The 27,705-nt window shown below is 42.5% G+C and overlaps 1 protein-coding gene across 2 annotated transcripts in view; it reads right to left on the minus strand.

The window, feature by feature from the left end:
* ADGRD1 (adhesion G protein-coupled receptor D1) overlaps nucleotides 1–27,705 on the minus strand; it is a 121,043-nt gene that overhangs the window by 82,063 nt on the left and 11,275 nt on the right. For both annotated transcript variants that reach the window (XM_085075352.1, XM_085075351.1), the window contains 7 exons: nucleotides 24,720–24,784; nucleotides 24,110–24,265; nucleotides 21,067–21,126; nucleotides 20,136–20,253; nucleotides 18,745–18,855; nucleotides 16,970–17,045; nucleotides 13,520–13,661 (listed from right to left, as the gene is read on the minus strand). In XM_085075352.1, coding sequence (XP_084931478.1) covers nucleotides 13,520–13,661; nucleotides 16,970–17,045; nucleotides 18,745–18,855; nucleotides 20,136–20,253; nucleotides 21,067–21,126; nucleotides 24,110–24,265; nucleotides 24,720–24,784 — 728 coding nt within the window. The remainder of the gene's footprint in view (nucleotides 1–13,519; nucleotides 13,662–16,969; nucleotides 17,046–18,744; nucleotides 18,856–20,135; nucleotides 20,254–21,066; nucleotides 21,127–24,109; nucleotides 24,266–24,719; nucleotides 24,785–27,705) is intronic.

Consider the following 27,705-nt stretch of genomic DNA (forward strand, 5'->3'; position numbering starts at 1 on the left):
AGAGCTGATTGCAGTGATGTGCAGAGGGAATGTGGCAGGCTGAGTGCAGAACAGGAGAGCCCATTTGGCCTCCCTGAGCAGCCCTGATGAAATCCTGCTGTCCTGGGGCCACCAGAGCTCCACAGATGTGCTCAGCCTCACAAACAAGCCAGCAAGGTGCCTGGGGAGCAGAGCTGTAATGCACAGAACAGGCTGAATTCTGCTCTGCCATGGGAAATAACAGCTCAGTGAACAGCTGACACCTTTATTCGCTTTTATTACCAATTCCTCCCTTGCACCAAGCCTGGACACCTTCATCCCAGAGCTGATTGCTCCAGTCTGGTCCCACAGCCTCCAGGATGGAACACTCCAGGAGATGCAGACAGACCTTCCCTGCCTGAACACCTCTAGCTGCAGATGGAACAAGGAGTGCATTTGGAGAATGTCTGCCACAGTTAGTCAGATTTAAGGGGTTTGCCCTGAAATAATGGGGAGAAAGATGGATGTGCTGCGTGTGCAGGTGAACCAGAGCGCTGTGGATATATCAGTGTGTGACACAAAATTGCCACTTCTTTGGCCACTGGATCAAAAGAAACCCAAACAACAAAACAAGAGGTTGGAGCAGAACCTGTGAGAGCTTTACAAGAGGTGCAGAGTCTCCCTTCTGTGACATCCCAGCTGTGCTTCCTGGCTTTCCTTCTCATGGAAGGTGGAGAGTTCTCTCTCATTGCAAGGGCTGGAAAAGACAAAACTGGGCCAGAAAAGCTGCCCTGATTGTATTCCTTTCTGGCCTGAAGGATCAACAATACAGATGATCCACAAAGAAGCAGCAGATGTTTTAGTGCCCATGTGGGAAATCAAGACATTCATATACCCTAAGAGACTAAAAAAGAACTGTAGGAGTTATAATTCATATTTCCACACCATCATCCAGGCTCTGCTCCCTCTTATTTCCCAGTTTTGTCTGTAAGCACTCACCTCCCTGTCCTCCTCAAACCAATAAAAAACTCACAGAATTTGTTGCCATCCCACAGTCAGCCAAGAGTCTCCTGGGGTTAAACATCCTGGAAACATCATGCAATGTCCGAATGTCTGGAAATCTTAAAATTCTTTGTACCTTGAGATGATCTCTCATAACAATTCAAACCGGTGGAAAAACAAAAAACAATATCGAATGGGTAATTATTTAAAATTCAGTATGTATCAAGAGGCCTTTTTTCCCCAGATGTTTTGGTCCAGTCTGACTGCATTTGCAATAGAATCAAAGAATCTGACTGTGGCCACAGCGGGTGGTCTGAAAAACTTGTAAAAAAGGCAGGATTATGTCAGAGTGAAAAGTGCTTTGTTTTACAGATTCACCCCAAGCAACCTCCTTGCAGAACTAATTGCAGAAATGTAGTTCTCATGCAGCCCCTCCAGTGCCAAAGTCCAGGCAAGCTCACGGCAACAGAAGGAGAACAAACTTTCACCAACCTGCCTCAAGCCACGATAAATTTGGGAAAACACATATTCACATTAAATTTACAATATGTCTATGTGAGGCACAATCATTAATGGGTAGAAAACAACATCTGAACTGATCTTTTCTCCCTGCTGGGCAAACACTCCCATTTTCAGAGCAGCTGGAAGAGCTGCAGCTGAGCTGCTGTCCTTCCCTGCTGCAGCCCCAGTGGCCAAAGGCAGCTGCTGCCCAGTGCCACCAGAGGTGTTTCTGGTCACCCCAGAGGAGCAGAGAGCATCAGCCAGGCTGACTGACTGCTGACTCACAGCCTGTTTACACCTCCTGCTCCAGGAATGGATCTGGACAGTGTGCAGTCAATGCTACCAGAGACAGAACATTCCTGGAAGGGAGTTTCTCTCCTTCTTATGCAACTGATAGAACTTTAAAGATATTTCTCTGGTTTAGCATCTGCATGTCCTTTTTTTTCAGAAAGCCAGGCTTTACAAGTCTCTTGTTTCTTCACAAGCAACAGCTGTCAGGTCTAAGTAAGCATTGAACTAAGCTGAACTAAATAATCCTTCTAACTGCTGTCTGATAGTTGCTTTGTTGTCAATATTTTACCTGAAAAAAATCCAAGAAACTACCACCTTAGATCTTCCTACAAAGAATTATGTGTATGTATCTTTAAGGAGCTGCCTCTAAAGTGATGCTATTTCTGTTTCAAATTAAACATCATGTGTATCTTACTTATGCATGATTTTTAGAAGATAAAGGTTGCTTGGAGTTTAATTAAAGCCACAGCACAGTATGTTACAAGATTTTTCCCAGGGACATTCTGCTGTTTCAAGTATCATTAACAGAGAGGAGACATTGCTCTGCTGAGGAGATCTGTGTAATCTGTAGTTACATGAACTGGGAGGAACTGACACCTCCAGCAACAAAATAGGAACACCACCTGCATTGTTTCACTGTTGAGCTACTAAAAGTCACTGCCAAAGTCCTTTCTGACTCCCTAGTCTTTTATGTACTTTATAGCTTAACAGCAATTCTCTCCCATGGATTTGCTTCCCATGAGTTTCAGAAACTGAATCCACAACAGCTCCAGTCAAACCCTCTGAAGTCAATCCCAGCCCAGCCCACCTTTGGTCAAACACAACTTCAGGACTGAAGTTATGTGTCCTGGACCTTGGAATCAAGATCATTGCTCTCCAAGCTACTGTTCTGCAGCAGAAATTAAATATAGGTATCAGTAGGTCTTTAGGGCCAAAACCACTACTTATTTTGCCATGTCTAATTGTAGTAATAAGCACATCTGTTATTGCAATAATAATACAATTGATTATTTTTCAGATGGAAAAGACAGGAAATCACTTAGCAGAATGTAAGGGAAAAAGCTCACAAATACCTCAGATATATCATGAAATGAGATCGCAAGAGCAAATTTCAAAGGAGTGACTGTGGCATCTTTAGGCATTCTAAGATTCCTGTGCCTCCTTTACCTTCTGCAAGAAACCTGAAGTGTCCACAAATAGCTCTTACTCTGTTACAGCAGGAAACACAAAGGATTTTGAAAGAAACTTGTAATTCATGGAGCAAACAGAAAGCAAACCAGGTACTGAAGCTCAGCTGTGCCCACATATTTTCCAAGGTGATTATTACTCCTTGACCCATGCAGAACTGGCACAGCTAAGCAGATGTGATATTTGAGCTCTGTTTAGTTTGTTTAACACACATTTCCAGTGATAACATTTTTAGGAGAAAAATCATCTCCACTGCCTGGTGTTCTCCATCAAGTGCATTCCTTCCCCAGCCTGGCCTGGCAGCTCCAGGCACAGCCCTGCTGGAAAGCTCTGCCTCATTGCTCACATTTTCTTCAAGTTGGGAGTTTTTGGCATGAGCAGGACAGAGAGAATCCTGGAAAATACTTACACAGATTATACCAAAGGAATGTAGGGCGAGGATTAAATTATAAACCAGAGTGGCTTTGAATGAAGTAACGCAGCAGGTTGTGATGGCTCTTTGATGTGGTCATTTGGGATGTGACTTTCCAGATGTGACAGAGGAGCAGGAGGAAGTTGTGAGAAAGGGGAAAGAGATTCCTGCCTTGCCTGAAGGCTTCTAATGATATCCCAGGTGGGATCAACATTCCTCCTCCTTCCAGCTCTCCAGACTACTTCTCCTTGGCTTGGAGCCCAGAAAATGTGGTCACCTCAACCTCCAGCTGGCAACACATCCCTGTCCCAGCGCTCAGTGCCATCTGAGAGTGATCACTGCCCTGCCCACGCTGCAGGAATGGGGAATTTTATGAGTTATAAAAAGCTGCTGGCACTACAACGTGTGATCAGTGTGGCACAAATTGCTGCTGTGCTGTCAGCTAGGGGCAGCTGGGACAGCAGCCAGGCCATTCCCTGCCCTGAGAGCCCCGTGGGCTCCTGGCAGCCTCATCCTCACCAGGGGCTCAGCTGGGTCAGGGTAAAACCAGCAGGCAGAGAGGGCAGAGCAGAACTGAGCAAAGCACAACTGAGGCAGCAGACGAGGCTTTGATCACATTTGTCTTGCTGCCAATGAGATTGCAGTGTAACACTGATTTTCATCAATAGAGAACAGAGCTGCAGTTTTGCCATACTCTCAAATTAAGCAGAGTACACTAGAATATACTCATCTATATTTAGCTCTCAAAATATAAGGTACTCAGACTCTCATCAGACCATGTGTTTCAGCTGCACAACTTTTTTTCCCAAGTGCTCTGAAATTTACCTTTATTTTTAGCTGATGTTTTCTTGAAGTTGGCAGACATTCTGTCACGGGAGATATTGTGCACAAAATGTAAAATATTGCTCTCTCTGCCGTCCTCCAGACTCCTGAGCCACCTGCTGCAGCTGGGCACAGACTGTGTGACACATCTTTATCTGCTGCTCAGACACCTGAGACAAAGTCCTGTGAAGAGCAGCTTCAGGCAAACGAGAGAGGCTGCAGCTCAGCCTCAAACCATTAGTTTTGTATGCAGGGCTTGTCATCATTTCCCATCAGTTTGGAAGCTCCAGCCTTGTCAGTGATCCATCAGTGGTTCCAGGACACATTTGTATTTTCAGGGCTCTATAGCTCTCGGCTGAAATGTCACATTTGTGGTATCATCAAAACATAGAAAATCTGGTTCAGTCATGCAAGAAGGAATATGAGGAAAAATAAAGGACTTTCATAGCATCATTCCCTTTTAACTTTTTTTCTCTTTCTAAATGCATTCCTTAGGCTTAGCAAACTGCACACTGCAGAAAATCCAAAATGGGGCAAGTTTTCCTCAGCAACTAATCCAAGCTTCTGTCATTACAAATCTAAATCTCCATTTCTCATCTGTGCAGCCTTTACACCAAACACAAGAGCACCTCTGGTTCCTAATGTATCCCAACTGCTCCCTCACAATGCTGTTCACAGCAGGGAATTTCCCTCTGAGGGCTGATCTTGTAGCTGCAGCCAAGTAGGACTCACAGGGAGGGTCTGGCTGAGCAAATCTAGGTGTTTATTGCTCCAGGTTCCCTTACCAATCAAGACAAATAGGAAAAATTCAGCCAAAACACTTTAAACAAAGATTTTGGTGCGAGATGGAAGAAGTTGTGTCTCCCCTGGGCTGCTGAGCAAACACAGAGGTGTCACTCAGGGGATGATAAAATACAAAAGTTTCACTCAAACACACCCTGACTCAGATCTTCAAATGCGACCAGAGCGAAGCTCCATTCAAACAGAAGGTAACTGGAGACCCAAATCCTTTCACAACCTGCCCTGCACATTTCCTGCACTGCCCCAGGAACCCACTGGAGCCACAGAAACCCCACGTCCCTCTCACTGCACTGCTCTGCCCATCCCTGACCCTGACAGCTCCAGGGAGAGCTCTGCCTGCTCCTCACAGTGCAAAGGGCAGCAAAAGCACCTCCAACACTCTGGTTTGACATTCTGCAGTTCAGAGCACAACAAACTCCTTGCCAGTGTTGATCCACTCTGCACAGTCAGAGAGAAAAGCTGTGCTGAATGTAAAATTCCGCAATGAATCAAAAGAAAATACAAGGAGAAAGACATAGAAGCTTAAATATCAAGTAATAAAATTAAGTTCTACATGACTTGTGCACCAGCAAGTATCAGGATGAAATGTGTGCAGCAGGAAATGTGAGGGAAAAGCTCTCTGAGGAGCAGCTCTGGAACAGTCACTGTGTTGATTAATTGCCTTTAAACATTTGATCACTATATTTAATCCAGTAAATCTCCAAGTGCTTTGACATATCTTTAGTGAAGACAGAGTTAGGCAATTATGTATAAAACATTAAAAAATAGTAGATATCTAGAAAAAAATGTCACAGCTTCCTTTCTGGAGTTTGCCTTCCAGGAACAGTCTGCTGTAACCACTTAAAATTTGCTGCTCTGCTAAATATTCTTGCCAGTACATTTGTTTTCTGCTGGCTAGTTGATAGTTGCAGGAAGCAAAGTCAAAGTCTTTTTTTCTTTTCATAGAGTGGAAAGAAATATTTATGGCTTTTTTTTTTTTTAAGGTAATATTTACTGAGTTCAAACATTCCTCAAGAGAAAGCCAGAGAATGAGCTAAAATATGTAAATCTAGTTCTGGGACATCCAAAATATTCAAATCGAATAAGAAGCTAATCAGGAGTCTGCAGACGATGAAAAATGAAAATGTACAATATAGAAATACACTGCATATTGAAGCTCTGCTTTTGTTCCCCTGGGTACAGACTTTACCACAATAAAGAACTAAGTCTCTGCAAGTTCTTTATAAATTTTTTACTGGAAATTCTTCTATCATTCCTCAGGTTTTGTGTTCACAGGATATGTTTGGGTTTGATGTTTGTGTGGTTAACTGCAGAATACATGATTTAAAGTGACATCACATACTTCAGGGTGGTTGGATAACTGTAAGGTTGCTTGTTTCTTAAAATAAATAATCAGTTTTGATAACACATTTTTAAGGAGCTTTTTCCCTCCACGCTGCCTTCAGAGGACTTTGTGGGACTTTTATACTGAATGATTTGCTCACAAATGTCCCATTTCATCCCTCCCAACTGGCCATGAAAAATTCAATACTGTCCTAGCTACAAAGCTAGTGTGCAAATTAATACCCTCTAAGGAATACTCCTGAAAGAATTATCATATGTCTTCCATATGCAAAAATCAAGAAAACTTCTTTTTAGGTTGAGGAGGGAAAAAAACCCACAAAGAAACAAAAAAAGCTTTCTCCCAAATCTGAAATTCCAAAAATTTTGAGGGTAGAATTGTCATCCTTAATAACAGATGGGAATCAGTAAGATTTCATCAGTGTAGCTGAATAATTCCAAAATCACTCAGGAAAACTGAATTCCCTGGTGTGTCTGGTGCTCTCTCCAAACTCATTCTTCTGCTGGCTATTCAAGCTGTATTTGATGTCAATTATCATAGCAGACAGAAACAAGGAATGAAGAATACAGACAGCACTGCTCCTGGAGTTATTGCAATTGAAATTATTTGAAACATCCTTAGGCAAATAAAAAGTCTACTGTAAAAATTGCTGACAAGGAGCAGCATAACTCAGTTTAATGTGAACCAATCTAAAGTGCCACAGGATACTTTTTCCCTTGTAGCTTTATTGATTAGATATCTCCTTGAGCAATCAGTTCATCCATTCCCCACCTGACACCACACCAGGAGGAGAGGGGAGCAGAGAATGGGAGATTTTAGGGAGTTGTTTGAACCAAATCCAACTCACACCACAGCAACTTCCCCAGTGCAGGGAGACATTTGGGGTTTCACACAACCTCTTCCTCCTGTTCACCAAGTGAGGTTCCTCAGGGAGCTCACAGCAAAACCTCCACACTTTTGGTAAAATCACCTGTTGCAACTCTGAACCAAGAGATTTAGCCATACTGCACAGGATTAATGTATTTCACAGCTCTTTGGGTAGCATGAATGCAAAATAATGGAGCTAATGACTTAGGTTGGACTGAAAGCTCGTGACTAAACATTTTTCACCATTGAAGGATTAATTCCACCCTAAATCCTAACATCATCTGTCACAGCACATTCCATCAGCCTGGAAGAACCTCCTGCAGTGCCATATGTAAAATAAATGCAAGTGGTTTAATTTTAGGATGGATCATTATATCCTCCTTCTCCCAAAGTTCTCAGGCTTCGTTAGCCCCAAATTACCTGGCACTGCACTCCAGCTCTGGCTGTGGTGCTCTGCTGTCAGACTGAACATGCTGAGATATGAGCTCTGCCTTCACCCTGAGCACATTTTTTTTCTTCTCAAGCACATGTTAGCCATTAAATGAAGGCTTGAGCAGCCCTAATGACTGAGATGGATGATGAATCTGTGCAGAGGAGGGAGGAAGGCAGAGCTGCCCTGGTGAGTCACTGACATGCAGCTCCTTTGGCTGCTCTGTCCTGACAGGAATCTCACTGCTGAGCCAGCTGGTGTTGCCTCCTCAGTTGGGAAAGACTCTATTTTATTTTTTATTATTTTTTAAGAAAGGGAAAATCCCTCCTTAGCAGCTGCACGTTTCCTGCTAGAACAACAACTCCAAGTCTCTGTTCCTGGCTGTTAATGTCATTATCTGCCAGGAGAGGAGTTCAAGTGCCTGGGGGAAGGGGTGGTGGGCAGGAGAACAAGAAAACCCCAAATTTACCAGCTTCTCCTCTTTACTGGCTTCTCTAAAGTACAACTCCTCTGCCATTTCTGAGCTAAAATTAACGCTGCTGGTGAGCCAAAGGGTTTATTTCTGTTGGTGATTGGATCCAGCAGTGTTTGGGACAGACTGTGTTCTGTAACTCAGCCCATCTCAGCGCTGCTGCTGCTCTGCTGGCACTGCAGAGCCTTGGTTTGCCTGGGAAACACCCTGGGGAGAGGCAAAGGACACCTCACTCACACTGCTCAGCAGGTGCTTATCTTCCCACTGCTGGCTAAAGGCAACAGCTCAGGAGCATAATAAAAGGGGTTAAATTAATTTTTAAAAAATCTGGGTGGTTATTTCTGTGCTAATGCTGCTAATCACCAGCAGCAGAGCAATAATCTTTGCCTCTATTTGACTGCAAAACTGGTATTTCTCCCCCAAATTTCCTCCTTCTCTATTAGGGTTGTGAGGATTCCACTCTTAACGCAGCTCATACTCTAGTTTTCCCACTCAGTGGTCCAAGGCAATACTCACAGCATTTTCCTGCAGAAACTGTGAGTATTTAATGTGGGGGGAGAGGAAATCAATTTACATTAGGCAGAGTTGTGGAGTTTTCAAATCCTCCTCTTCCTAACTATAAATTCATTCCATTTGCAAACCTCCCTCTATTTCTTTATCACCAGAACAGCAAAGTTGAAGACAACTTTTCAACCCTCATTATGATAAATTAAACTTCATGAGTTCCACATGGTGGACTCCCTCACATTCATCATTCATGTCTGATGTGTCTGAAATGCCAAAAGACAACTTTCAAATATTCCTAGTCCAGTCCCTCTCAGCTGAAAGTCAACATGGAGTTCCATGCTCAAAAACTTAAATATTCTATGATGTAGAAATACAGACAAATGAATAAATTTCCCATTACTACCCTTATCCTTGTATTTCTTGTATTCTTTTGAACAAACACACATCCCCCAAAAAACCAAGCAAAAAAGCACTTCAAGGGATTTAAAGAAAGAGCCTATTGGTAAGTGGTTCTGTATTTCATCACAATGACTGCTGGTGTTTCAAGGTTGCCCAGGAGCAAAAAAATTAGCTGCAACTCTGTTCATTCCTCATGTGAACTCAATGGATTTCCTGTACTCTTTATAGCAAGGATTTAACTTGGGTAACGAAGTGCCAAACTTGGCATTGATTTTTAAATCACAAGCTTTATTATTATTTTTTCTTTTTTTGTTCAGTTGTGATACATTCTGCAAGAGTCACAGTTTTAATTGTATTTTAGTCAAGTACTTTCTATCAAAGTCCATCCAGTGAAAAATTATACTTTGTTTTGTGGATATGGGCAAGATTCATTGTTTTCCCTCAATCAATATATAAATTAGCCAACACTTAACTTGCCATAAAAATTAATTGGCTCCACATTGATTTGTCTCTCTCATGGTAGCACTAATATTTGTGTACAAATGGGAATTGCTTCTTCCCCTATTTTGTTTTCTTATCAGTTATGACATTAAACAAACCTCGGGACATTGCATGCCCAGGAAAAAGACAGAGAAAAGGATGACATTCAGGGGTTTAAAGGCTCAAATCTCATTACCTCATTAAGAGCTCCATGAGAAAGAGAGGAATTAAGGAATAATCTCGCTGAACTGCAGGAGGACTGGGAGTTTGCTGGAAATGGGGCAGAGTTTGGGAAGCAGCAGATCTGGGTGTGCCTGAGCTCTGCCTTTCCTCCCTTCCCCAGCTCACACTGTGCCCTTCCTCACCACAATTTATAGCTACTTTGTCCTGAAGATTGTCAAAAAGCAACTTCCGTGTGGTCAAAAATCAAGGTTGATGTTATATAGTCTATGCTGGGTAGCCAGATGGGTTTTACAAAATACTGGTGCAGTTTGACACAATTTCTTCCTCTGCTGCCTCTCCTGACTTTTTCCAGAGCACATTGTGTTGCATTTCAGCCTTGGCATTCATCTCTTCTGAATGTCTACCCTGTGCTGTAATTTCTTGGATCACAGAAGTGAAACGGTCGTTCTTCTCTAGCTGCTCCTGCTATGAAAAACATCTTGCTAGAAACAGAATTTTTTTGGGATAATCATTTTACAGAATGTACTGTTGCCTCACTACAAAACATCTGGACAGGTCAAGATTAAGCTGTCTGCAGCTATAAACTACCATCACTCTTCACATCCTCCCGCCCACACTGAAGGTGTTAGTGGATTTCTGTTATCTTTTCTGCTGGAGACAGTAGTTCACCCAAGCTGGTGAAGAGCAGAGCATCACCACTCTTTAAATGTCACAAAAAAGGTCTGCCTGTCCCTGAAATGTTCCTGAATAACAATTGACTATTGCAACTTAGTGTATCAACTTCTGTTTCTTTAAGGACTTAATTCAGGCAAAATTTTGCTGCTGCAAAAAGAAATGTATATAAACAGTGTTTGCAGTGACTGTGCTGCAATTACAGCCAAAACCACCCCCAGGGAAGAGGGTTTGCTTCTACAACAGCCTTTGATAGTTTTTCAGGGAAGCTCTAGAAAGAAAACAACTGCAGATACACAAAGCAAGCTCTTCCCTCTCTGCACAGCTCTGCCACTGCTGAGGCTGCTTTACACCAAATATTGAGTTTAAACTTAAAAACATCCACCAGTGTAATTCTTCCATGTGTAAAAGTGCTCAAGAAAAAAGGCTTGATGACCAAACATCACAGGAAAAGATGTACCTTCAGAGAAGGAAAATGAGAATTGCTTTTCATCCCTAGCTATGTTGTGTTATAAAAGAGGACACTGGAGAGGAAGAGTGGATAAGCATTTCTCAGAATGGCAGAAAGAATAAAACACTTAATCACTTTATATTCTTATGTCAAAGAGTCAATTTCCTCGAGGAAGAATTCTTGCAAAACAATCTTTCTGAAGCTGGTAATATTTTCGTAAGATAAAAGAAAGAGTAACAGAAAAACAGTTTTGGGTGACTTTGCAGTAAAATAAAATGTCAGGATAGTGGTGATTAAAACCCTCTAAATAACAAAACATACATCTCTGTCCTACCCACAGCAAGTCTTTTCTTCATAAGAAGAATTTAAACAAGTAATATTTTAATCCTGTGAAAAAAATTGGGATGACTTACTTGTCCTGAATCATGAGAAATTTCAGTTTTAGCCAGAAAGCATTTCCCACTAGTGGAAAACCAGAAAAATCTGTGCCTGGACTGTAATTCCTGCTGTCTGGAATTCCTGCTGTCCTTGTGCTCTCTGCTGCAGCTGAGCCCAGCCTGGCCTCCTGCTCCTGTATCTACTAATTGTATTGAACCAGCATTTATAGATATTCCCTGTGCTCTTCCCTAATTAATTAGCCATCAGCCTCAGCTTGGAATTCCTGGTGTTTAAAAATGAGAGAGAAATTTGATCACCTCACAAGCCCCTCAGAGCTATGTGAGAAATGCAGACAATTTCAGAGAAACTTCTGCCCAGGAGGAGATTTAACTAACCAGGAGTTAAGCTGTGGAAGGATAAATGCTCTGTGAAGTTTGGTTCCAGGAGGTGATATTCAGTTCACAGACATTCTCTTTGTAACTATTTCCTAAAATAGACATGGCTGATTCCAACTTCCTTTTGTTTTCTGTTGCTCAGTGATTGGCATTTTTCCTACACACATGAGAAGAGGAATTAAGAAGTCAGACCCAAACTTTAATAATGAAAAACTATTGGTTTTGGCTTGGTTATTTTCTACTTTTTCTTATTACACTTTCCTGTGTTAAACTGAGAACATTATGTGGAACAAACAAACAGCTACAAGGATGAGATGGTATCCACTTCAAATGTTTCTCCCATTACTGCAGTATTTTGATGCACCAAACAGGTCTCTAAGCCAGATTTTTATGCTCTCAGTTTAAACATATTATTCAGTCATAAACTTAGATAAATAACTTGACTGTTGCTCTTCAAAGCAAATACTTTAACACAGAGATCTTGCAGCCAGAATTTCTTTTACATTTTAAATTCTACTTTTATTTCACGAGGAGCTCTGCTCAGCCAAATGAAAGCACTTGAGAGTGAACCAAGATGTGGGGTGACAGAAAGGATCTGAGCTGCTGTCGTGTGAAAGCTTCCAGGGACGTGGAGCCATTTCCCAATCTGCTTGAGTAAATTCACTGGAATTTACTTCTGTAAATTTGCTTAAGTAATATCCTTAAGTAAATTTACAGTTGTCTAAATTTATGTTGTTCAGAATTATTCCATAGAATTCATTGGAGACACAGCAGTGGAAAGGGGAAGAGGTTTGGCACATTCTCAGGGATTCTCTGGCTACAGCAACAAAGATGCCTGATAAACCTAATACTTCTATCTGTACACCATGATCCCAGTCATCTTCATCATGAAAAAGAAAAAAAAACCAACCAGGTTTGTTTAAGAGCCTCCCAGTAAATCATCATAACTACAGCAAGAGGAGGAACCTGGGCAAATAAAGGAAAGTGCATTTTGGCAATGATCTCCACAAAATTCACTCCTCACAAGTGCCCACCTGTAAGAGGCCTCTGGGGACACTTAGGAGTCCTTAGTTGGAAAAACTGTCAGCAAAACAACACATTTCATTCTGGGCCTTAGGGATTCTGCATGTTTTCTCTACTTATTGCATCTTTATCAAAAGCCCAACAGAAAGAAGATAAACTGACTTGAAAACAGCTTTAAAAGAAAAATATGATAAAATATTCAGAAGAACATCTAAGAGATGTATTCTAAGAAATGTTTAAGAATTTACATCTTTGCTTGCCATTCCCATCCAATGCTGTAAGTGGGTCAGAGATGCTGCAATGCCTCTTCCCATCACCCCAGAGTTTGAGCTCAACTCTTCTCCATTCCACAAAAAGACACATCTTTCTCCAAGGGCAAACAACAAAAAAAAAAAAGGTATTTTTACAGTTTCTTGCTGGAATGTGTTAATTTGGTGAAACTGAAACACTTTACCAAAACTGCTCAGTTTTACTCAAACTTTTCTCTGAGTTTTCTCAGATTGCTGTATTTTTTGGCTCTTATTCCTCAGACTCAGAATCCTCTGCTCTCTAGACAGGGCAGTTCAGACTGGAACAGGGATTTGAGCCATCAAAACCCCCCAGTTATCTCAGCATGGACTGAGATCAAAGGCCAAAACCACAACGGAATTCTTGTTTTTGCCACTCCAATGAGAAATCAGCAGTTCTCCCTGCTCTGCACAAACACACCTTGGGACACAGGAACTCCTCAAGCTGCCCTTGTCACTTCACCTTCAGCATCAGCACTAATCAGCCTTTTGCAGCGACGAAAAAGAAGTCACAATGGTGGGAAAAATTATATTGAAGCCACAAATGGCATCTGAATTGCTGCTAAAAATGCCCACAAAAGTTATGAGAGAAATCCAAAGAATCATCACAGCCCAGAAGTTCTGCTCAGCCTAAAGCAGCAGCTCTGATTTCACTCACCAGTTTGTGGGTGAGCTGGATGGTGATGAGAGGAGATCCTGACAGGTTGTAGGACAGCTTGGGCAGAGGCTCCACCTTGATGGAGATGAGATAACTGCTGGCTGAGATCAAATATCCTTTGTAGGCAGCAGCTTCTGCAATCCTTGGAGAGAAGCAAAGACATTAAGGAAGAAGAATAACAACTGGTTTTTAGTTCATATAGAACACCCACAGCAAAGGATCACCTCCCTGTCCCATCCAAGCCAGTTAATTTCTCCAGGGCAGCAAGGTCTGACCCCAAAATATCCTACAGGACCAGAAGCCATAGCTGTGCAGTACAGAGAACAGCTTGGGACACCTGGAAACTTGGTTTTTAAGTCCTACTTCACTGCTCCTCTCTTATAAGCAATGCTGAAAGTGTTTTGGGTAATTAGAGAGAATCCTATGAAGAGATCTAAAACACCCTGAGCAAAGGGAGGAGGAAACTCACAGGGGATTTCAGGTCTGATCAAACAGATATTTCAGTGTGTGAGACACACAGGCAAAATGCATACAAACATAAACACAGGAATGCATTTAGAAGTAATTTATGTCTTCACCTTGAAAAATAGATGATGTCCAGTTAGATTTGTTAGAGAGTAAGATATGTCACAATACAAACAGCTGAATTTGACTAAATATCTGATTAGTCCTGGAAATGCATTTGTTCTAGTGGGAAGTAATTTTGCAGTACATAAGAACCCTTATTTTAAGGTAAAACTTATGAGTTTGGTATTTTCACACATTTGGGAGTAACTGAGATCCATTTGGCTTCAGGGTAACATTTTTTATTCTATCAGGACCAAACTATGCAGGATTAAATGACTGCTGTCATCTGCCTCTTGAGCATGGGAATGAATGGCTTTTACCATGAGAAATGTGAGCCACAGTGAATTAATCACCACCTTGGGTTTCCAAACATAGCCCAACGCTGGAAAGAGCCAGCTTGAAACCAAATTGAAAACCACCTTATTTACATCCACCACCTGTCTGCAGTGGTTTCTTATTTTTATTTCAGAAAAAAGAAAAAAAAACCAAAACTCATTGAAATAACTTCACTCAGCTCCTTGGCAGATCACACAGAACAGAACTCATTTAGCACAACCCTTAGTTCTGACCTTAAAAAACCCATCAGTATCAGGAATTACTTCTGCTCCCTAAACCAGCAAGTGAATGGAATTTGTTCATCTGAAGGCAGAATTTGCTCCTCTGATATGAAAAATTTAAGTTTAGAGGACTCAAAGTTAAAATCACTATCTGACATTTTGAGATTTCTCCTATACAAATTAGGAGGATGGATGTTTTTCCCACACCCTTTATCTGCTTTGTTTTAACTTTGGAGATCTTGGAGAATTTGGAAGTGAGGAAAATCTTCATCACAAGCAGGGAACAATGTTGTTTCTGTGCAGGAAAAGTCTTTTTTCGCCTTGGCCATGTGTGTCAGGTGGCACATTTACACAAACTGCATGTGAATGGGAGCAGAACTGGGCTCAAAACATTTCTCTGTTTCTTTTTTGGTTTTTTTTTTGGTAAAGAATCAAAAGTTGCTCCCCTTACAAACCTATATTTATGTAGTCTGAATATAGAAGTCATCTGTCTGTACAGCACAAAAGCTCCAAGAGTTTTGGTTTGGGTTTTCCACCACAAAAAAAAAAAAAAAAAACCTTAAATGGACAGGCTTCAAATTACAGGTGTTCAAGCAGCCCAGTGTTAGAAGGAACACAAAATAAATTCTTTAAAAGAAACTACTCTGAGAAAAAGTTGTTATGCTACTGAAAAGTAAGCAAAAAAGTTATAATAGTAGAGCACAAACCAGAAAAGCAAGCAGAAGAGAAGTGCATACTTATTTTTAAAACATCTTGGAGTACCTGGGGTTGGATTCTGCAGAGGAAAAATTGCTAAGGTAGCATTTCCTGTATTATCACCTTTTTAGATGCTGTTTTGGACAGAGCTGCAGCTAGAGTTTATAACATGGTTTTGTAGTGCATCTCATCCTGAAAACACCTCAGGCAGTTTGAATTAATTACAGAAATCTAGGAAACATTTCTTTTCCCCTGTCTTTGTGTTTCTCTTTAGCATCGTGACAGGGCAGAGCTTTCCTTCCCAAAATGAGGGCTAAGAGCACACAGAGCTCAGGGGAACAGGAATGGATCTGCAGCTTGTCCTGGGGCTCACATTTCAGAGAATGCTCACAAAAATGACATTTCTGCTTCACTTTGCTGTATCAGAGCCCCAGGATGTGTGACAATGCACTGGAGCCCAGGGCTGGACAGGCAGCATCTTTAATCTGATTGTGTTTGCTGAACTTTGACCTCAGTCAGGATCATATTAATTCTCTTTCTGCCTTCGAAAAGATTGGGATTACATCTTATTACCCTGATAAATTGCATTGATCCTCTTCTTTGAAAAACATGAGCTCTCCAAAGTGATTACCTCCATTTCTCCATGTCAGTGGGAAATATTGCACACTAATGACGTGGCTGCCTTACAGTCATTGCTAAGTGTCCTTTTCTGGAGAGAGCAGAGCAAACAGCAGCACAGCTTGCTATCGATCTGGAAATGTTGTTTAGCAATCACTGGGTGATTATCTCTGGTGATCAATCTGGATTCTGATCCCATCTGGATCGACCAAGCAGGGATTCTTCCCCCTGAAGCTCCCATGACCTCCCTGGAGCTGCAGGCAAGGAAAGGAAGGCAATTCCTGACCCTGGTGGGAGCTGAGCTGCTGCACCTTCCCTGCTGTCAGAAACAGCCCAGGAAAACATCAGAGTGGGAAAGACTGGAAGTGTGAACTGATCCAGCTGCCCCAGTGCAAATCAAATGAGCACAGTCCTATAGCTGCTTCAAAGGAAAGTGAAATGACTGGTGTGGATGGCCTTGCAGAGCTGCCCTGGGAGCTGTGCTGCTCAGGGTTATACAGCTCTGCATTCGCTTTGTCTTATCTGCTAATGATTTCACTGATGGAGCATATAAAACAAAAGGCCTTTAAAGCATTGCCTGGTCACCTGTTGTAAAATCATCAGGTGGGTTTCTAGGATTAGGATTCAGATTTTGTCTAAAGAGGGATGTTATGTGTTCTTACTTGTTCCATGTACGTGCAAGCTTTATCTTTATATGTGCCAGGAGAAGAGATGCAATTTCCTTTTATGAGACAGATTAAAATTATGAAATTCTAGTGCCACATCTGATGAATGGAAGGGGAAGACAAAGAAAGACAAACATGTCGCTATGGGAATCTATTTTATTGCAACCTAAAATAAAACATGTAAAGTAAACTTTAATCTCTAGTTAACGACTGCATGTCCTCAACAGTGCAGAATCAGGATTATGGCTAGTAATTTGTTTACAGCTGATAATGACAGGAGTGCTGTAAAGGTACAACACTCAGGTAATAAACAAGCTGTTACCTGCTGAGAGCTCTGAGATACTCACTTGGTATCCATGGGGTTGATACTGTGAAAGAAGTAGTGCATGTTGTGGTAGAGCAGCCCCACAATGGTGATCCAGGCTGGGGAGAGGGAGCACAGGGATTCCTCAGAACAACAGCTTTAAACAAGAGAACTTCTCTCCTAGGCCTGAAACTCTGTGTTGGTTAAGAGTCCTGACTTGCACAGACTTCCACATTTTTGTTTTAGCAGAATTCTGATTGTTTTCAGTGAAAAGTATGAACATTTTGTACATCAGAAGGACAGATGTCAAAATTCAAACAGAATGCTGCCCTGCACACCTCTACTTCCCAAATCAGCTGTTCAAGTCCTCATCTGTCAATTACAACACCCAGAGCCCCAGCACAGCAGGGGTGGCAGGAAGGACCCAGCAGTGTCCCCATGGGAGCTGCAATGATCCCAAAGCCACCCCAACCCTGCACTGACTGCAGCCAGGAAATCAACTCCAATGTTCCCTTTGCTGCCCACATTCCAAGGAATTTTGGGCTCTCCAGGCTCTGAGTGAAGCGACAGATGTGTATTTTCTAAGCCACACAGATGTTTTTTACTCTCCCTTTTGCTGGGTTCCAAGTATTTATAGTGTCAATTGTTTTAAGGTAAAATAACAGATTTTTTAGGTTAGCTCATCTGGGCAGTGCAGAAGTGTGGCCTGAAGGCTGAAATTGCTCAGAAGTGAGCTTGAGCTGGAAAAGAGTAAAACATTCAGTGCACTGGATCGTTTCAGGATACAAAGCATGACAATGCTCTGAAGGAAAAAAGGAAAATCTGCACAGTGAGAAACTGTGGAAGCAGGAAAGGAAAAAGTCCTCTCCCCTGCTATTTTTGGCATTACAAGTTGGTTTGCAATTATAGTTATTCAAACCTGGAGGACTTGCAGTGTCCAGGCAGAGCCCCTGCCAGTGCAAAGAAACAAAGCTGTCATCACAAATCAGGCAGACAGTTCAGTAATTATTAGGGAATTTCTCCCTGCAGGTTATTTTCAGCTAACTTTGCACTTTATGAAAAAGTGACTGAACATCCCACAGCAGAGGTGACTGCAGAGAGGTCTCTGGGTGAGTGAATTCTGTGGGTTGGAATTTAGGGCACATAAGTCAGATTTTCAAAGGTTTGAGGATGGAGGATGTGAGATGCTTCTGTAGGTGGCTTCCTTCAATCTCTGAGCAAAGCATTAGATAATTAACTTCAAATATTGTTATTTTAGAATCCTGACTAGAGCTGCAGGTTTTAGCCATATTTCTTTCTGAGATCATTACAATTTTAGCATAGGTATGGATTTCTGGCTTCTGCCTTTTTGCCATGAGTGTCATCTATATCATCTATATTCCTGTAGCTGCTATTGCTGAAACCTGTCATTTTATCATTTAATTTTATACAAAAGGCCAATTTTGCACAAAAGGATATGTAATACCTGATCTGACATCCCAGAATTTCTTTAAAATAACCAGTTCAGATAATTAAAAAAAATAATTATGAAATGGTGGCTTCTCTGATGTAGACATGTGTCAAAATTAAAAGGCTTCAGTCTCTGTTTCCCAGCTCTATTATTCAGTATTAATTCAACCAACGTGAAAATTCTACCACATTAATTGCTCATTAGTATGACAGGAGCACTGCTGCTCCCTTGGACTCAGTGCAACCAGCAGGGCTACTTGCAAATCTGTTACTTGGAAAAATAAAGTGAACAAAACTCGTTGTAAAGCACAATCAGTTTTGGATACCATTTTCACATGAGTCCACTTCTCCCTTTAATCTTTTCCTTACCTTTTCCGTGGAAAGCTTCACTGGGAATGGAGATATAGCTGTGCCCTCGAGAGGGAAATCGATAGTGGGACACATTCAGGGTCTGAGGATGCATTTTGACCACAGCATAATCTGTGTGAGAACCCAGACAGAAATACCATCAGATCAATAGCCTCCTCAGCCTACCTGAGTGTTTGACTAGGCTGCCCTAATAGCTACTGCAACTGTTGAATTGAAAACCCCAGATGTTTGCAGACAATGTGGTAAATCCCCCAAGCACAGAATTGCCTTTTCCACCTGACTCCTCCATGCAGAGGGTTGGAGGTGCACAGTCAATCTGCCACGGATCATTTCACCCAGGCTCTGAGCCTGAGCTCAGCAGGGCAAGAAAACACATTAGCAGCACTCTGGCACTGACATTGGAAGGCTTTATTTCAGCCCTCGCCGAGCCCAGGGGAATACCTGGGCTGATTGATGCTCCTGGGCACTGCTCAGGTTATTCACCCTCACTCGGGGTCTCCCCCAGGCACAGCAGAACACATAAAATACCTTTGATATCTGTAGCATCCGAAGATGGAGATGAAATTAGGTGCTAAGATGCTAAGCAGCAGTGAAATAAAATTCTTCAGAAAGGTCAAGGCTATTCCTATAATTTTCATTCTCTTTCAAATCCCTGGCAAAGATTAAGGTTTTGTAACCCAAACTTCCACGTGCTGCATTTGAGCTCTAGGCCCTTAACCTCTATTAGCATAGAATTACCAGACTCTTCACACATAATTCATATTCTCAGTTCCTCCCCAGATAACCCCAAGGAAGCTCAAGCACAGTCAGAGCCCATTACCTCCAGCCTAACTGCACACTCATCCTTCTACAAATAAACTCCATTTTGCATCCAAAAGAGGGAAATGATGCGTTTGGATTTCCTCCCCCGTGCTGGCAAAGGAGGGGCTGCAAGAACAGGAGCACTGGGGACACCCAAACTGTGCAGAGGGAATACATGGAGCATTGGGGACACCCAGACTGTGCAGAGAGAATACATGGAGCATTGGGGATACCCCAGAACGTGCAGAGGGAATACATGGAGCATTCAGACAGCCAAACCATGCAGAGAGAATACATGGAGCATTGGGGATACCCCAGAACGTGCAGAGGGAATACATGGAGCACTCAGACACCCAAACCATGCAGAGGGAATACATGGAGCATTGGGGACACCCAAACCGTGCAGAGAGAATACATGGAGCATTGGGGATACCCCAGACCATGCAGAGAGAATACATGGAGCATTCAGACACCCAAACCGTGCAGAGGGAATACATGGAGCACTCAGGACACCCAGACCATGCAGAAGAATACATGGAACACTCAGGACACCCAGACCATGCAGAGGGAACATTCCTGCCCAGTCCCACCTGCCACAGGCGAGGAGCCCTCGAGGGTCAGGGGCAGGGAGTGCTGCTCCAGGTTGAGGGACATGTGGGACATGACGGTGTCGATGGTGTGGATCAAACTGCTGAACACCGTGGGGCTCTGCAGGGACACACAGGAGGGTTTACCTGCTGAGCACAGCTCACAACACCTGGAATTCCTGCCCAAAGTCAGGTGTGGCTTTTCCACAGCCTTTTCCTCACCCAGAGAATAAATGTTCCACAGATCGATGGCACCCAGAGAGGAACTTGACAAACTCCTGTGTTCTAGAGAATTTCTCTGGATGGCTGCTGCTCCCACCAGCACCTGACACTCATTCATGCTCAGGATTCAGCAGAATGAGGCCAAGAACCATGCAGAATTTTTTGGACAATGTATAAAGATTGGTATCAGATCTTTATTGGAACATAAGCTGAGACACTAAAGTTTGGCCTTTCTTTCATTTTTATTAAAATGCTCCTCCGTATAAAAGCAACTTTAACACTCTAATTTGAAACTTGATACATAAAATCTTGGGTTAATGCATGTTTCAGTGAAAAAGAAATCTATTTTATCTGAAATCCATTTACACCAGAGATGATCAAGGATTTTAGGCTAAGAACTTAAATCAATTAGATGTCATTTTGTCTTAAAAGCATTTTAAGGCTTTAATGAGACCTCCCTCTGCTTTAGGTTCTCATTCTCTCAGTATAAAAGCTCTCCATTGTGAAAACTGTACTGTCTTAGGATTGAAGCAAAAGACTCAGGAAATTCCTGGATTCACCCTGCAGGTATTTCATCAGTGACAGATGCTAAAATAAGTCACAGTGCCAGAAAGTCCCAGCAAGCATAACAACAGAGACAAGCAGTTCTGTTATCATGCATGTGAATTTATGCAACTGAAGTAAATCACAGATCTAAACCCACTTGTCTTACCTCTGGGCCATCAATCCAGTTGGACAGCAACATGAAGTCTTCAATAGCTTTTAAAAATGCCTGAAAGACAAATAAAACTCGATTATTTATTAACCAGCTACATCTCCTGGCAAGGATCCAAGGCAGATCTGTGCTAGGATTTTTCTCAGGTTTATGATAAGATGACAAAACCACTTCCATGCAAGTCACAGATTCCTCTCTGCCTGTCAGCATTCTCACCAGGCTCTGCATGGTGACTGTTTAAGGAAAGAATAATTTTATTGAAATACCACCACTGTGTGACTCCCAAGGTGCAGTCATTACACTCAGCTGAGCTAACACTGGGACCAAGGCTGAAGTGAACTTATTCTCCCATTTTATCTAAATTTATATGACATCAGTGGAATCATAGAATGGTTTGGGTTGGAAGAGACCTTAAAAACCATCTCATTCCAGCCCCTCTTGAGTGGCAGAGACACCTTCTGCTAGCCCAGGCTGCTGCAAGCCCTGTCCAGCCTGGCCTGGGACACTCCCAGGGCTGGGACAGACACTGTCCAAGTGTCCACACCACACAGCCCCAGCCCTGGGCAGTCTGCCTGATGGACACAGAAGGAGAAAAAGGAGCACAGAAAATTGCACTGGAAATTAAAAGAAAAAAGCCCCACGTTTCCTGCTTAAACCTATCTGCTCAAATGCATTCAGGGAGTGAATAAAGCCAAGTTCCACTGTGAAATGTGGAAGACATGACAATACAAAACCCAAGTCAGACTTGTCAGAAGCGATTCGTTATAAATGTGCTTCAGTAATCAGAAAGTTTATTGCACATCACTTAAATCAAATTTCCTTGTGCTGTGAGGCACACGCCAGTCAGGGCAGAGATAACTTTACAGAAAATCACATGCATGCTCAGCGCCTGTCTTTCAGGGAATTAGCTGCAGACAATGCACAGCCTAACCATCAATCAGACAAATGACAGAGTCGGTGAGTATGATCAGGGCTCTCTTGTATTTACTACCCAAAATAGCTCAGCTAAAGATAATCATGTCCCACATTTCTGTCTGCAAATCGCTTTCATGGCGCACAAAGCAGCACCAGAGAGCATGAAAGAGCAAGCAAGCAGCAGCTGGAATGATGTGGGAAGCAGGTATGGTGGCTGACAGGATGATGTTCCATTTCAGTTTAGAGCCACACAAATTTTTCAGTAGAACAAAGGAAACAACGTATTAGAGCTTTTTAGAAGGGCTTTTGCTACATATTAAACTGTGATCCGTGAAATCCAAGCTTTAGAGTTTGCAAATGCCAAGCTTTCAACACAAACTCTCAATTGCTGCCCGTGTCGTTTTCAGAAGCATTTATTTATATTGTTTGTCTGAGCAAAGCGTCCTTGTCACCCCGGAATTACCCTCAGGCTTAGAGGAACAATCAGCAGCGAGGCCAGAGCTGATTACTGCAATAACAGCTTCCCAGCCTGCTGGCATCAGGAATTGGATGTCCATCAATTGCAGCAGCAGCTGACCCCTTGTTCTCTGCTCAGACTGCAGAAAAAGCCTTCTTGCCTTTTCCCCTCTGTGGTTCAGCCTAAATAAAACGAATCACTTGAGCCATTTCAGTGGGGATTGGTGATCTCCCTGCACAGGGCTGAGCCCAGCCTGTCCAGCTTTCCTGCAGCCCAGAGGGCAGAGCAGGGGCAGCCTTTGCCCCGCAGGGCACAGAGGTGACAATGAGGGATTTTGCAGAGCAGCAGTCAGAGAGGCACAATTTGCCCTCTGCGCTGCAACATCCATCAGGCAGCAGCAATTATTAACTTTCCAGGCCTCTAGGTCAGGTGTGAACCCAAAGATGGCACTTTGGGGCAGTTCCTGGGGCTGATGGGGACAGCAGAGCCCAGTTTGCCATCAGCTGCTCACACACCAGGCTGCTGCTCCTGCCCTGCCTGCAGTGTCTCTGTTCTGCACCTGACAGAAAACTGCCCAGCTCTGCTGCATTTTGGACCAGCAGAGCCATTGTGGAAAATGCTGATTTTTCCCCCCCACCATTGCATATTCATAATTTGATACTCTTGAAGCAGAAAAAAATTTTCAAATTATTTTCTTCTCCTCTTTTTCCTGCTCAACCAAATGATTATTTTTGATGAGTGGTCATGGTTCCAGGTAGTTATAATGTACAAAATCACAGAAGGTGATTTTTTTTGAGGTTGGAAAAGACCTTTAAGATCACTGAGTCCAACTGCTAGCCCAGCAGTGCCAAGGCCACCACTGCACCATGTCCCCAGTGTCCCCAGGGCCACATCCACCCAGCTGTCAGATGTTCCCAGGGATAAAGACATTCTGGACAGGCTGTTCCAGTGCTTGACAAGCCTTTCAGTGAGGAATTTTCCCCTGAGAGGCTGCTGAAGTCTCCCCTGGCACCACCTGAGGCCATTTCTCCTTGTCCTTGTCACCTGGCAGAAGAGATCCATCCCCTCAATGTCTCCCTTGCAGGAAGAGCTCCAAAGGCATTAAATAACATCTCCACTAACAGGACTAATGAGACCTTTAAACTATTTCCTCTGGTTGTCACTCAACTTCTGCTTCTCCCTAAAGCAACCCCTGCTTTTGCCATAGGTATTTTCTGCAATGAGCAAAAACTTCCAAAGCTTCATTTGATATTCCACGTTCTGGGGAAACATCAGTGTCCCCAACACCCAGTGAGGCTCAGGGCACAGCTCAGTGTCCCCAACACCCAGTGAGGCTCAGGGCACAGGTCAGTGTCCCCAACACTCACCCCAGTGAGGCTCAGGGCACAGGTCAGTGTCCCCAACACTCACCTCGGTGAGGCTCAGGGCACAGGTCAGTGTCCCCAACACTCACCTCGGTGAGGCTCAGGGCACAGGTCAGTGTCCCCAACACTCACCTCGGTGAGGCTCAGGGCACAGGTCAGTGTCCCCAACACTCACCTCGGTGAGGCTCAGGGCACAGGTCAGTGTCCCCAACACTCACCTCGGTGAGGCTCAGGGCACAGGTCAGTGTCCCCAACACTCACCTCGGTGAGGCTCAGGGCACAGGTCAGTGTCCCCAACACTCACCTCGGTGAGGCTCAGGGCAGTGCTCTCTGACAGGGATGAGCTGGGCAGGCTGAAGGACACGTTCTGCAGGTAGCTCAGCGCGGAGCTGGGCGAGGGGAAGTTACCTCTCTGCTCACCCAGGCTGGTGATGATGGCTTGGTAGGGGCTGGGGGAGAGCTGGAGCAGAGAGAAAAAATCAAAATATCAAAAAATATCACCCTGCAGGGCCAGCAGCACCCAGGGAAGGAGGGAGGGAGGGAGGAAGGGAGGAAACTAACAGAACTATCAGACACTGCAGAGAGTAAGAATACGAAAATACACTGCAACAGCTAATTGTTGTATTCTCCATATGAAAAATCAGTGTTATTCTAATTTTTTCATTACACATCTACTAAAGAGATGGAAACCAATTTTCTTTCTGTGGTGGGAATTTTTTTCTAATTTTAAAGGAAGCAAAAGGAAAAATTATCAAAATGGTTTTTAGCCTCCTACATTTTCAAAGTTTATAGTAATACTTCAGAAGTTGCTACTTTCTTCCCTTTTTTAATATAGAAAACATTTTATTTAACAATGAATTCCCTTTGTGCTCCCATTCTGACTCTGTGGAAAAGAGTTCGGAGGACTGTCCTACCATGGGTTTTGTAGTTGTTGTCATCAGAGACCATGGAAGTGTTGAAGAAAGCAAAACTTGCACACCTGGGGAAATACAAACACAGATGGGAGTGTTAACAAACCTGAGGTTTTTATATCAGATACATATTTATATACATTCTCACTTCAGGCTGAATCAGATCTTATTTGCAGTCCTGCAGCTACACAGGCTTGTTGAAAACATTTAATTTTCTGATTCTCTCATCAGTTTTATTTCATCATCTCTATATAGGTGAGCATTGCAGTAGTTTGTCTTACACACTTTAATTTTTGTTTGCAAACAGGAAATTTCAAGTGTTGCATCTCAATAAAAAAAGGGCAATAAAGTTAAAACAATGACATCCATCTTGCTTCACCAGCTCTTTCCCCAGCATTTATAAAGATTCTTTAGGGATTTTTTTTTTTAATCCTATGTCTTATGAGAAATCAATAATGATCTATGGGCAGTTCTGACAGTTTCATGTAAGATCTTGTTTTATTTCTGTCTGTGTGACAAACTGGGATTTGGAACATTTGGAAAAGATGAGGTTCAAGTCTCAGCTCTGATCTCCAAATGCTGATGTTTACTCATATCTTGAGCCTGAATTTTCTGAGTGCCAAATCAATTCACACCCATGAAGGCAAATTCAGAAAGGCTTTTCCACTTTAGAAGAGCTGTGAAATTAAAATATTTGAAAAATATTCAAAGCCAGTGGAAATACTCGCATTGCTGGAAAATGAAGGAAGCCTCAGTGGAAGAGCTGTGCTGAAATGGTGCTCAGTGCTCAGCTTTTGGGGCATTTGGGGCGTTTTGGGGCTTTCCAGCTGTGCCTGAATCAAACAGCAGGACTCGAGCCCAGCCCTGGGCAGTGGCTGCAGCAGGGTGGAGGTGAAATCTCCTTGAGGTGTTTGCAAGGAGCACAGCGAGGCTGTAATCAGCCAGGCTTGGCTAATTAATGTCCCCACTCACCCCAGAGCCACTGAAAATTGCCAGGTGAGCATGGCAGACATGATTTGCCAAGACAGAAAGAATAAACTTGATTTTGGATGGCTTCCAGTTGCTCCATTTTAAAAATATTGATTCCTTTCCATGCAAAGGGATTTATTAGTCACTTGTGATAGAGAAATAAAATTTTCTTCTAATCTGCATCTTAGCAAGAGTTATTATTTGCCAGGAGTGTGGTATTTCAGTGTAATCAAGCAGTTCTGCATGCACAGGATCCAAAAGGCACATGATTATTCATTCCATTAAAAAACCAGGCTGTCCTATTAAGATTTTTATGTCAAAGCACAGTACCCCCTTTCAATCTGGCTATAAATCCTCCCAAATCAATAAATAGATATAATAACCTTTCTATACTATGTTGATTACTGTTGTAATATCCATTGCTTCCTCTAAGAATGTTCTAATTTCATCCATTAGGTGGGAAATTTTATAAAATCCCATCAGTCTATTACTTTGAAGAGAAAAGCCAAAAATTAATTTTCCACATTTTTCAAGTGCTCCAAAACCCTGATCACATTAATAACATTGGCTTGGAAATCTTCTGACTTATTAAAAATATATATACCTGGCAGCCCTTTCCAATTTAATTCCTAAGCACCTATAAAATACACATCAAGCTTGACTTTCAATTAAGAGGTTATACATTTATTTTTCACAGCAAACTGATAGTTCCAGATGACCCTGAAAAATCTGGGATGCAGGCAAAATTCTGTACATCTCTTAAAAAAAGAAAATGTAGATTTCAGCAGAACTGGACTTTCTGCAGCATTTCAGAAGGGAGCTACAAACATTAATATCCAGCAATCAGGTACTTTGAGCCCCAGAAAGACTCTTCCCAACCCAAGTACAGAGGAAAGGTTGAAAATGGAGTTCTGAGCAGGATTTGCTCAGTGGGAAGGATCAAACCTTGCAGGATGTTTTGGTTTGCTGGAGGGAAGGTGGGAGGGAGGAGAATCAGAGGGAGAATGCTGAGAGCTCTCAAGGACTGAGGGGTTAAAAACTGAGCTCTCTCTGGATTTATTTAAGCCATTCTCCCCTGGCAGTTAACAGGGCAAACATATAGATGTTTCAGGTCAATTTGAAAATCTGCTGCCCTCGGGTTTAGCAACATTACATTCTTGTTGAGCTCATTAATCAAATGTGTGATTAATGGTGGCTTTGGCTGGGCAGTGTTATAGTAACCTCGAGTGTTTGAAGGACACAGCAGCCAAATACAAAAGCATTTTTTCCACCATGACCAGAGCATTATAAATTTTTAAAGATTTTGAAGTTCTTTCCTGTATCAAATGATTACCAAATGATTACTCTCCCAATCAGAAGTTTTGAAGACTTTCATAGGAACCACTTTTTAAAATAAAAAGGGTTTAATATAAAAACCTTGAGGCAAATTCCTACTGTTTTTGTGACAAATCAAATCAATTGCTTCATTAAATACCCATAGGTGGAGGGTTTTCTTTTTCAGTGACTTCAATTGTGTATAAACTAGATTATACTTTAATTTTTTATAAAATTTTGTACATATTTGATTTGTATGATCCAACCTGGAAGTCACAACCACAGACATTCTCATTTCCAGTCACACATCAGAGATTCTGTGACAAAAAGGTTCCCATTGGTTTAAAAGCACAGCAGTTCTGGGTGTAATTTCTTTAGCTCTCGGGAACTTTGTAAGAATAAATGAAAGTCGGGAAACTTGTAGTGAAGCCAAAAGTTCCAGGAGCCCTGGAGCTTTATTCCCAGGTGGATGTTTCCTCATTGCTGCTCACATTTAACAGCAGCACCTTTCCTGTCGTGCAAGGTTTAGCACAAAGATCCAGAGAAGCACTGAGGGTTTCCTGGCCTGGGGTTTCTCTTTGTTCTATCCTGTTATTTGCATTTTCCATTCCATCTCAGCTGATCCCTTTGGCTCACAAGCAAACACGAGTTGATAAAGCTTCATCCCTTCAGGTAAGGAGGTAGAACCTGAGAAAAAGGACTGAGT

This window comes from Lichenostomus cassidix, chromosome 15 (assembly GCF_008360975.1).
Source record: "Lichenostomus cassidix isolate B80296 chromosome 15, HeHo_3.0, whole genome shotgun sequence".
Taxonomy (NCBI): Eukaryota; Metazoa; Chordata; class Aves; order Passeriformes; family Meliphagidae; genus Lichenostomus; species Lichenostomus cassidix.